Source organism: Myzus persicae, unplaced genomic scaffold, assembly GCF_001856785.1.
Source record: "Myzus persicae strain clone G006 unplaced genomic scaffold, MPER_G0061.0, whole genome shotgun sequence".
NCBI lineage: Eukaryota > Metazoa > Arthropoda > Insecta > Hemiptera > Aphididae > Myzus > Myzus persicae.
This window is the reverse complement of record NW_019101102.1, coordinates 376,830-390,351: the sequence shown is the minus strand read 5'-3', so window position 1 is coordinate 390,351 and position 13,522 is coordinate 376,830. Positions and strand designations below refer to the sequence as shown.

The window sequence follows — 13,522 nt, the reverse complement described above, 5'->3', positions numbered from 1 at the left end:
CTCGTAGCATAAGATGTGTATACATGAAGAAGATAAAATATAAACATATATATTCAAATAATTTATGAAGTTCAATGGTACAGACATTTCAAAACATTAAACATTTATTCACGGAATCGACGTTACTATTTCGAACTTGTCGATTATGTTGAAATATAAAACTTCAAATAAGATTCATGAGTATAATTTATCACAACAAAAATACTTAAAAGCTTAATAATATATATCTGCAAAGGCTTAAGATTATTATTAAATAAAAGTTACGTGTCAAAATAAATACCTAAGACAAAAACAAAAAAAACCTTAAATAATATTATATACATTATACCTAATAATACATTTTATACATATAATACATGAATATATTTTTCAAATTATGTCACAATATAATATATTTCGTATAAATATAAAATTGAATTAAACTAATGTCACAAAATTAAAAATTCATTGGATTATTTTAATAAGTATACTAAAATTAGGAATACCCATGTAATATTATTAAAAAGTCAAAATTGATTTTTAGAAAATTGTACATTTCATCAACTTTTTTTTTTTTCTACAGCTAGTGAAAATTCGATATTTTTTTGTAATTTAATATACAATTTAAAACGATAACACATGTTTGGGTATTACGTTAATATGATATAACACAATTTAATTTTACACAGTGTAAATGTTTACTGATGTGTTACTAAAGGATTACAAATAAATATACTGAAAATAAAAATAGATCAAACTTCGTATAGTTCTTTTATCTACTATAGAATAATAAAATAAATTATAATATAATTAGCAAAAAATGTAATTGGTAGTATATATTTGGAAGTTAAGAAGATATTTTAATGTTAATACCATTTTTGTTTACACTTTAAAAGCAATGCATTTATTAATAAATAATAAGATAATACATGTTTTGAATATATCTGTCATTAGATGGTTGAAATATAATTTATTCTACTAATAATATTATGTGTATATTATATATCAAATAAAAAAAAAGAAAATACCTTGTCTCATTTATTACGAAAAATATATAAAGTGTCTCATCTTACAAAACGATATGAGATTTCATAAAAATACGTATTTATACATTAAAATGTTGAAATATAAATTTCTTAATTTAATAAATAATGGAAAAAAACATTTATACTGTTGTAGTACAATGTTGATAATTTGATATAAAGATATTTTTCTACATGCATGTGATCTAAAAGAATTCGAATGTTGTAAACAACATTTTCAAAATCAAATTAATGCATTTCAATAGAAATACCTGTACAAAGTGTACAGTATCAGTATGTTTATATCCAAGTATTCATTTTTTACACATTCAAATACACTATTTTAAAAAATTAATTTTTTTTTGTTTAATTAAATAATCATTATTTATAACCGTCAATGAACAGTTAAATTCAAAGGACATTAACTTGACATAACTAATCTGTTCAAATAAAACCACATAATTTATTAGGTTGTACGAATTGATCGTTTGAAATAATAGTTATTATTTTTTATTTATTTTTTGTTGTAATGTCATCGGATTGCTTTCTATACCTAGATGGAAGTAGTACCTAGATAGTAGCATACTTATACACCATGTATAAGCTTGACGACCATAAATCGCATATGGGTTTAAACCAGTTTTTTCCCACCACGCAATTATATTAAATCATTGGCACACACGCATCCGATGCTCGTATTTATACACACACACATGTGAGCGTATTTATACGATTCGAATTATTTATTACGCATACACACACAAATGTAGATAATATACAAAACAAACCTTTTCCGAAGTTCATGTTTTATTCAAAAATAAGATAAACTTAATGAAAACCCGAATTTCACTTATTCTGTGAATGTGCCAATAGTTGTCATCTTCTTTCCCCCTTTTCAGTGCAATATGTCAACCCTCGTCTCCATAAAATCCACACGGTTAACAATTATTAAAACTAATGTTTTTTTCTCATCTTTAACCTAGTACAATAATGAAATATTACTATATACCGTACCAACAACAGTGCATAGGTGTTTTACTCATAGACGATAGTCATGTAAGGTAGATTTTGAACTATAGTATATTATAATATAATTCACATAATAATATTGTATGTTAGGATAAGCTGTAGAAGTGTAGAATATACATACACGACTATTCGTGTAACCTTAAAAACTAAAAAGTAGAAAAAAATCGTTCAAATAGTATACCTTGGTGGCCGACATGGTTTTACGTGGGAATTCGCAACGATGTCATAAAACGATGAATCGGACGGTATATTTTGATTTTTTTTTCCTCGCAATGGAAAATAATTATATTGTGGTTTGAAAAATCCAAAAATATATTATTACGATGTGACGATTTTTTTATAGTTTTGTTTTCGACCCAACGACGGTGTCGCGTAATGTGTTGTTGAGATTGTTCTCGTATTAAAATGTTTTGTTTTTCTATTTATTATAGGATGGCGAGAAAAACGTTTGTAATTTTTTATCGAAGATAAAAAAAAAAACCCGGAGCGTACTACAACCGTCGTATTTTAAACAATACTACTACCGTTACTATATGATATATCGCGGTGTATTTTAATAATAATCCAAAATACGATGGGACGGCGTGTAAACGCGGCACACGACACGAGACACCGGCGTCGGCGGCGGCGGCGGCAGCGTATCTATACTCTAGGCGACCGTGCGGGCGGCCAAACGGTACGAACGACAGAAACGCCGCCGCGAGGAGAGTGTAAAAGCGGGGGGGGGAGGTGGTGCGGGGAGTCCTCGGATGCCCGGCCGAGTATTTATATATATATATATATATACACGCACATATTATATATATATATATATACACGCGTGTACATAATAAATATATAAGTATACGCGTATACGTATACGTATGGTGCAGCAGTATTGGTAGGGGCAAGCGGCGGTGGGGGAACTTTGTGTACGACGACGACGCCCCCTTTGGCGCTGCGAACGCGAAAGTTCCGCCGCGGCCGCCGCGCTGCCAGGCGGACAACCGTCGTATCACGCGCGTCATAAACGCCCGCGGGGAAACCCGCGATCTCTGATATATATTAGCCGTCCGCATCGCATAATGCAATAAAATTCACGGCAAACCCGCGGCAGGTATAGCCGGTGCCCGTAAACGCGTATTATTGTACGATCTCGTCGAAAAACGAGACTACGTTACCGGAATTACCGAGTTATGTTGCCTGCGCGGCAATAATAATTATACACATAGTATATACGCATAAATATTAATAATATGTACGTACAAAACGTTTACGCACGTACGCGCGTGAGGAGCACGGGGGCGGGCGAACTTTGCATTTATAGACACGCACGCACGTTATAATGCCGTCCTATTATATCCGTTCACTTGGGGTAGGTCTCAAATCGAATTCTGAAAGGGAAACTCGAATATACACGGTAAACCGCATATAATTTGCAAACACCTAGGTAGGTAAATACCGGATAAGCGGTATGGGTACGTGCCGATGCATTTCCCGGAGCCTCGCGTGCAACTGCCCCGTCGATATTCATAGTATACGCGCACGCTTGAACACTCCGACGGGGCGTCTGGAAGATTCAAAGTTCGTCGCTTAAAACTTTAGGCGCGACCAAGCGGCTAGCGTCGTTATTGCGGCAATTAATGTAGGATAAAAAAGTAAAATACAATAAATTGTTTGACTACACGAACGACAAGTAGCAACTGTTCTGCACAAGCGTTCTCGTATTCCTATAAAATCCACCGACTAAAATAATAAATAGAATTATATAAATATATGCGCGGGGCAACGGCGACCGGACGACGCGCGACGGCGGGCAATGGCATAACTGCAGGAGCAAAACAGATTACTAATGCATACACAGCAACGACCAAAATTGTCTGTACATTTTGAACACGAATATGAATGTTTTATCGTATTGGCACTACCAAGGCACCAAGATTCAGTTTCGGAAGTCTTTGACCCGGAGCATCTTTACCACGATGTTTGGAAATCCTTAATTAGTGGGTAGTTAGAAGTAAGAACTTAAGAACCCAAGCTAATACCATACCAAACGTCAGATATAGAAAAGTAAATAATTGATAAGATTTGAAGGTGTACAGTTTACACATTATTATAATTAATCGTTAATTGTTACACGTCATCACAATATCTGATAACATCATGCAATGTGATGTCCACTATAAATTTAGGGTTGCTGAACTTTCTAGCCACACTATGTGTGTGTAAGTATGTACATGTGTGTAAAATATTATGTATTATTATATTATACACATCACTAACGTAAGGTAGACGTATGGAGAGGGAACTGTTTGAGGCATATAGTTGCTGCTTGAGAAAAGAATTGAAGTGAAAACCCGACGAGTACCTACCTTTATAATATTATGTATATGATTTATAAATATACGAATTACGAATACGAGCTGATCGTATAATAGCTGAGTGGAAACAACAATCTTCAAACAATATATCATTATTTTTTTACAGAAACAAATGTCTTTTATTTTTTACATAAATATAACCAAAGAATTTTCAAAATTAAATCGTCTGGCAGGTTAAACGAAGGAGCTTAATGAAGTTTGGAAAACATAGAAAAGTATTGGGTAGATTTTATTATTACATTGTCAAAGTATTGTCGGAATCGTAAAATAAAACAATAATTAGCTATCTACCTAGTTCTAGTATAGGTGGTATATGATGTTCTGCTATAACCTATAAATTATAAAAACCTGCAATAAATTAAATTAATCAATTTATAAATTGAGCACACCTATATAGTGACCGGGTTTCTAGTAGAGCAAGAATTGAGGATAGTGCGCTGCTCAATATAGTCATGTATTTTATTGTATTCAATGTTCATTGGTCGTTTATAGGTATACACGAATATACAGGATGGGTCATAGTTTTCAGCCATTGTCCTACCTAAATCTCTTAATTTTACATTCAGAATTAAATTACTTTGATGTATTATTTAATTTATTGCACTAATTTAATTTTTAAATAAACATTAGTTTAGAATGGGTAATTTTATTGCAGGTAACAATTTATTATTGTTCAAACGAAATTGACAATATTTTCTAGTACTTTCATTATAGCACTGCTCATAGACCATTGACCTCAAACAAAAAAACCATAAATATTAAATATTATAAAACAAGCTTCCGATCAGAAGTTTTTTAAAAATTAAATTTTTAAATCAATTTATCACTGCTAAACCTTATAATATAATAATACAACAATATTTTTACCTTGGTAAACACAACAATAAATTAATCTCGTAGGGTAGGTTTAAATAGGCTATAATGTTATACTATAGATATAACTATATAATATTTTATTTCAGTCATATTAATTTAAGAACGTACATTGGCTTATTTCAATCTTAATAAAATCAATTAGGAGAAGTATTGGCAACATAGTTCCTTCTCCGGTCCTCGATACCATAGAAAAAAAAAATCTTAATAAAATCATACAATAATATGTACTTTAATAACTCTCATACAATACTCTTACAAAATATACTATTATAATATTATAATGCACCGATATCAAAATAAATTATGGGAAGTTAAATTTAATTTTAATTGTGACTAATAGTATTGGTAAACAAATACTTATATATTAAGTTGGATTCTAAATTCAGTAGGTATAGGTAATTAGCTGAATTATCAGTAAAATTATTTTATAATTTAATTTTCATTCAATAATATTTAGTTGAAGTACTTGATTATACTAATAACTGCGGCCATTACACGCACTATTTAAATGATTAAAAAAAATAATAGATTAACTGGTGAATGATGACTTTATATAATAGTTGTATCATCGATATTATTTCTACCTGAAATATAAATTTGTTGGATAAAAAAATGAGATTTTTTTTAAGTGGTCAATGTCCAAGAATATAATATCCTGACAAATGATCAGTAATAAGTTAATAAGTACTTCCCCCATTTTGAACTAACGACAAGATATGTTCTGTTCAATAAATTACTACACCCATTTGATTTATAAGTATTTAAATTAAATTATGATAATCATATAAAAAAATCAACATCGTATACAAGCGCCTCAACATTTAAAATCCTGGATAACTTTAAAAAAATCTTATCTTTTGCAATAAACACGATTTAAAATATATCTAATTAATCATTAAATCATTATATATGAGCCCAACAGTTCATACTTATATACATAAAATTACAAATAAATTGATTCACCTAACTAAATATAATTGAAATCTCATGAATAGTTTTTATTTGTAAATTTGGCAATCTCGTATATTAAACATATAAATACTTTTATCTTGAAAAATATGCTTCGGCTATTTTTAATTTAAAAGTAACTATAATGATATTATAAAATAAATAAATAATGAAATAATGTTATAATATAACCTATACAATTGACTAATATTATTTAAAATATGTAGTACCTAAATATCACAAAAGTATAATAATATTATTGTAACGAGTTTAGAATTATTGTTCATAAAAATAGAAAATAAATGTTTCAAGTCAATTTATTTACTAATTAAACTTAACAATAAAAAAAAATGTTTTGAAACAATCCCTTAATATTGTCAGAAATTATATGCTAAAAACTAAGCCATAAAAAAAAACCAAAATTTCACTAGTGTGGATCCCGGGGCACAGCGACATAGAGGGCAATGAAAAGGCAGATCAAGAAGCTAAGAAAGCAGCAGAATACACAGATATCCATCCCCATATTAAATATCACTTCATTCGCAGACATAAAAAACCAAATTAAAGAACTGACTAAAATCAAATGACAAACACACTGGCTCGAACAAAACAACAAGTTGAGAAAAATTAAAAACTCCATATTCAGTTGGCCTAACTTCCTCACGAAAAGAAGAGAAAGAGTAATTATGAACAGACTTCGCATCGGGCATACTCGATTAACCAACGGTTACTTCATATCAAAAGACGAAAAACCTATTTGCACAACCTATGGTACTGAACTAACAATCCACCATATCTTCACAGAATGTCGTCAATACACAGAAGTACTCCATCAGCTGAACATCCCAACCACCTTAGACGCAATCCTCGGACCAATTGCAGACACCACATTTCAAATCTTGACTTTTTTAAGAAAATATGATTTGTACAATCTAATTTAAAAATACTATTATATTTAAGATTAAAAATGTAATCAATGTAACGTATATGACTAATGGCTTTTGTTGACGATGTCTTTTTTGAACAATATATATAAAAAAAAAAACTAAGCATTTTGTTATACATAATTAATACCTGGTTATTAATAATAAAAAATATGCTATACTAAAAGATTTTTTTACATTTATTGAAATTGTTTAAGAGTCAACATCAAGAAAAACATTGCTCTTAAAAAAAATTGTTATTGATTTATTTGTTTACAATAAGTCTATGCAAACAGTGTAGTAATGTCAAGAAGAATATAATACATAGAGAACAGACACATTTAGTACTATACACCACATCTATTGATTTAAGTTTTTTGTGTATGGCATATTTTATTAAATAGTTTTAGAGATCAGCTCTGCAAAATTGTTGTATTTAAGAAAGTGGAAGGGATCTTCGGTTGCTATTGGTTGATGAATATTAAATTATATCAGAGAAGTAATTTGCAGATTTTGATAATATCAGAACTATAGACATAGAGATTAATCGTCTAATCTCAGTAAACAAACAGTTTAAGAAAATTGGAAGTCGCAGACATGTTGTAGAGTGAAATTATATATTAAGAACAAAAAAGTCGAGGAACTTTCTTCGTGGCTGTTATAATAGGATTTAATATGAAGTTTGTCATGTATGACTAAAGTTATCAATAGAAAAGTTTTTACCTTGAAAATTTTAAGCATAATTTACACCTTCGTCAAACACCACACAAAACATTACTTCTTCCTATAATTAAAACAGAGAGAAAACTTTTAGATAGAAGTTTGAAATGATATAAGCTTTGGAAACGATATACTTTCAATAGGTGCAACATTTTACAGGCCAATAAAGTTTTCCCGCAATAGACTAAACTAAAAAAGCAATTTTGTAAACGGTGGAGATTTAATCTTCATGTTGGATGATCATTTAAACTTTTAATTTAATTAAGTAAGACTACTGTCAGTGCCGCAACAACCGCAGGGGCAGCAGGGGCAATGCCCCTGTAGAGGGCCACTAATCGTCGGCTCAGGGGGCCCCGACGGCGGCTCCCCGCATCTATTTTAAATGTAAAAAAAGTATGTCTTTAATGAAAAAAATTGAATCATTTGATTTTTTTTAAATTTTATGTGTATGGGAGAAAATACTGCCTCCATTACATGGAGTATCAAAAAATTTGCAGTACAAAGATACAGATTTACAAAAAGCCCGTGATCAACTGGAGAACGCATACGATTGGTATAATCGATTAAAAAATTAAGAGAAAATTTTGATAGTGTTGTAGACGATGCAAAACTGTTATGTTTAAAATGGGGAATATCAACCAAATATAAGGCAACTCGACCACAATTTGCAAAAAAAATTTTTGATGATGTTGATGGAGACCGAAGACTGGAAATAACTGAAGAAAATTTCAGAATTAAAGTGTTCCTTCCTGTTGTCGACACTGTATTAAGCCAATTGAAAAACCGTTTCTTAGGCCTGCAGAAAGTATGTAGTACTTTTGATTTTCTCAGACCTCAATTAATTATTGAATCTGGAGAAAATGCAATTGTTAAGGAATCATATGACTTTGTAATTAAATATCAATCAGATATAAGTTCTGAGTTTACCAGTCAACTTATCTCTCTTAAGGAAATGATCATAGACAAAAATTTAAAAACAATTTGTGAACTTGCAACATTTATCCTAAAAAATGATTTTTCTATAAGTACTAGGAGCCTGCATGCTATTCTCAGTATTACCTGTTACAGTTGCCTCTGCAGAAAGATCATTTTCTAAGTTAAAACTTATTAAGAACTTTCTGAGAAATTCTATAGCACCAGATCGTTTGACTACCTAATATAGGCATATATTTATACTTAATATAGAACAAATAAATTCGTACATTAGAATTAAATTTAGAAAAAGTTATAAATGACTTTGCTAATTTAAAAGCAAGAAAAATGAATTTCCGTGCTTAATTTGAATGATTCTATTTCTATAGCACATATTATTATAAGTATTATGATTTATGACACATTTACAATGACTTGAACTAAGTTATACAAATGCATTCCATATTGTTTGTAATTATTTTTTTCTATATAAATAAGTACCTAGTAGATACCATATATTATGAAATTTGTTGAATTAATGTCTTATATCAAGTAATAAGTATAATAAATTGATATCGTATTAATTATTATTATTTGTACATGTTTATGATACCTACATTTTTTATCATTTTAAATTTGGTAAAGATTTTTTTTATACAATTAAATGTTTAAATATAATATAGGTGCAAACAATCTTTTTGCTATGCAATATTTTTTTTAGAACCATACATTATTACAAAAGCTTTAATTAATATTTATAATAAAAAAAGAACACTAAAAGTGTGTAAAATTATATTTTAATAATAATACACTGGTCACTGGGTATAGTGGGCCTTCACATTATATTTTTAGGCTTTTAAAAAAAATCACCATTATTATTTATACTTTTATAAGTAACTTATAAAAAATATTATATACATAGACCCCGGGGGGCCCCATATATTGACTTTGTCCGGGGCCCCAAGAATCCTAGTTGCGGCACTGACTACTGTATACTTAAACATCAGACATCAGAACGGTATTAGATTATTATATGTGTAACACATTTATAATTCATAATTATTTAGAAAAATTATAGCTAAAATTGAAATGATAAATTGAAATGCTATGTTTAAGTTTGGTTTATTTATATTGGTTATATTTATGAAGTATGAACTAATTCAATTGATATTAAATCGTCGGCAATACAATTCAACGATAATTTAATAGTGGCGATTAGGGTAATTATTATTTATTTCGAATTACCTATACATTAGATTTTAAATATGTATTTGATGTTTAATAAAGATTACCGTGGATCGTAGCTAACTTCATTAAAATATTTTTACTTTATAAACAAACTATATCACATGATATAGATGATACTATATGAATACTGATGTTTATAAATTGGAATAATCATAAAAAATTGTAATATATTTTATTTTGAATAATCCATAATATAATTAATAACGACAAAAATGTTACTAAATAAATAATTTTTATGGAAAACATTACTAGTAGATATTATAGATATTAATATAATAAATCGGTATATAGACACTTGAAAAAATGCTGATAGATACAACGTGAATGGTGTGTAAAATGGAGTATTCGCGTCAATACCTATTATTAATCGAACAATGATGTAAATGAAAAGAGGGCAAGAACATTTTATGCTAGCAATATTTTTTTTTTAAATATAATTCCTTAAAGTAGAATTTATTATTATATAAAACAAGATTTAGGTTTAAATTGATCGTAGAGTAAAATATAATTTTTTTTATGAAATGATGCACCTTTTTCAAATAATACAATTTAAAGCCATTATCTAAATGATATATTGAAAAATTTCATAAAGTATGTTATTTATTGTGTGACTGTCGGTCATGCCATAAAAAACACGTTAAAATAACTTATTTTTCTAAATGCATATAGATATTTATATTTATATTTTGTGTTAATTGTTAAATTAATTAAAGTAAGCAAAGTATACGGTTTGTCTTTAGGTGCATTATTTCTGTAGACTCTAGATGAGAATGATTCCGTGACCACTTGTTCCAACAAACTTCAAACGGGACGCTTTTTGTCTCGTTATTTTTATATTATGTGAGTAAAAGAAAAAAACGGTATAGGTACTAAATAAATTATAAAGCAATATTTTTCAGATTCAAATTGATATTATATTATATGTATGATTTTAATGATATTATTGAAACCAAAGTTTAGCAATAACAATGAGACATTGTCGTATTGGCGTATTATACGATGATTATAAAACCTGTACTCTACCAACTACAACTGTACTGTCACTCGTTCCAACAACACGCCTTATTTATTCTAACACGCTAACATTATCTTCAAAACATCTTTACAAAGACCTATCTATACAAATTATCCAATTATTTTTTAGAACTCAGCCAAAATCGTTTGTCCCGATTTTTTATATAAATATGGACGCAACTATTTGTCTGGACATAGTGGGCGTTTATGGACGCACAGTGCAACGGCGGCCGGGCTGTTCAAAGTCTACTGCACATAACGCACCTTTACCGACTTTTTAGTAAATATTAATTATAACTTATTTTAGCTAATACTCTAATTGCCATTATAATCGATTATTAAAATAACATATACTCTATATTGAACTATTCAGCTAGTCATAGTGCGTGTTTTCCATCAAATTTGAAAGTATTTACACTACATTTTTATACATAAAGTTAAATAGAAAAATAATTTGTCTGCAATGGCTTTAATAGGGTATTAGCTATTTAAAAATACATAGGTTCAAAATACCTTATAGTATACTACAGCTATCTGTTATAATTGTGCGACTTATATGTGACAAATAGTTTATGTTACGTACCGTTTTTGTTTAACATATTATTATATCTACCTACTAATTATTTTAAAGCAATCCTTGACTTTGTTCGTTTTTGCTATAATAATATAATGCAGTGTTATAATTTGATAAAGTATTAGTTACTACATCGTCGTAGGTGGTGCAAAATACAGTAAAATTATGTATTATTATACATATAATCATAGTATAATCAGTAATCACCTACGTATATTGGTAAATATTATTTACTAGAATAAATAAGTAGGTACTACCTATACCTATTTCTGTAAGAATTCAGAATCACTAGTTTCAAAAAGCACACTGAACACATATATTATACAACTAGATATAAACATATCTATTTCTGGTTGATCTAAACTGAAGTTTTCTGAACCGGGTGCATATGTTTATACCCAGATACGTTAACAATGTTGGTACTTTTTTTGACAAACTTAATTATAAGAGGGTCATTGCTTAATATTTAAATCGTAAACAGTACAAATTATAATATAATATAATTACTATGGGCGATTCGATAGTATTTACCAATTCTTATTTCGTACCAGTGTAGAATTGAATGATTCGGTATCCATAATCGGGATTGGTATATTATATTTTTATATACTTTAATTTATTTAATTATACCAATTGGTATTTTTAATTGAACAGTTTCCATTCATCGATATTTTATTATTTTCAATTATTAATTGTTATCATTTTATTCACTGATTCTCCTTTCTAAAACAATTATTATCGATTAGTGATTACCAATAATTACAAAATAGTTTTCGGTTCCAATTCTTTTCGAGGAGGCGATAATCAAAATTAATTTTATCGATTCAGATTAATTTCAGGATTGATATTTACTACCCATCCCGGTTAGTATTAAATTCGATAATCGATTTTTATTTGATTTAACCAGATTCCTCGTTATTTGATGAAGATTTCATTGGTTAGATTTCGATTTCTTTTTATCCTCAAAAATCTATAAAATCGGGATTCGATCTAACTGATTCCTAATTATTTCACATTATAGAACTATATAAGTAATCGTTCATTTTTAGTTTTCTAACAGTTAGTCGTAACTCGTAAACGTTCACCGAAACTGGAAGTGAATAGTGATTAGATGAAATACTAAATCTGCGACAGATCACGCGCACACAATAAGTTATAACAATTATTCTTCACAGATATGCACGAGGAATGTTACTGATAAGAAGATCTATCGACATGTTTACATCCTGTTGTAACTATTGGCTATTCGATGGGGTTTTCACCAAAATAATTAACAAATAATCGAGTGATTTATTATTATTTGAGATCAAAATTTGAAATTTGAAATAATTAAAATGCTATCCAAACAAACATTCATCGACATCGAAAAATTACTAATTCAATTAACATAATTAAAATAAATTTAATTCAGAGACAATAGAATGGCCGAGGGCCTATCGACTCGAGGCCTATCGCAGTATCGAAATCGAATTAGAATTTTGAACTATTCAATAGTGTCCGCGGCTGAATGTAATTGGACGTGGCTGATCTAATGCCTTCAATTAAAACATAAACGTCTAGCAAAAAAATTACATAACGTCTTGCGAAGTTCTGCGATATTGAGTTATAACAATTGATTAATTATTATAACGAACATTGAATAGTCGTAGTTTGACAATTTGATTACCTACATCAAAGTTCAAATATTTGCATTACACAAAAAAAAGAATACCCTCGCGCATGCGTGCTGGGAACAAGTAAGCACACGACGATTCAGTTTCGATATTGAACAGTGAACACTGAGGCGTTTATACCCAAATGCGCAGTAAAATTAAGTTGTGAACTCGCAGATAACCTAAAAAATTATGGTTTTCCTATTTCCAATACCATACCATGCTGGCAGAGGGAGAAACCCGAAACAATGAGACCCCTGTATAA

At 29.3% G+C, this 13,522-nt stretch overlaps 1 protein-coding gene across 2 annotated transcripts in view; it reads right to left on the bottom strand.

Moving 5' to 3' along the window:
- LOC111027732 (cAMP-dependent protein kinase type I regulatory subunit) overlaps positions 1–13,522 on the bottom strand; it is an 83,334-nt gene that overhangs the window by 64,340 nt on the left and 5,472 nt on the right. Inside the window, exon 1 of one of the 2 annotated variants that reach the window (XM_022306146.1) lies at positions 2,212–2,679. The exons of the other annotated variant lie outside the window; for it this stretch is intronic. Within the exon in view, the coding sequence (XP_022161838.1) occupies positions 2,212–2,226 (15 nt within the window). The 5' untranslated portion in view covers positions 2,227–2,679. Of the gene's footprint in view, positions 1–2,211; positions 2,680–13,522 lie in introns of those variants that run through there. 2 annotated transcript variants of the gene reach the window in all.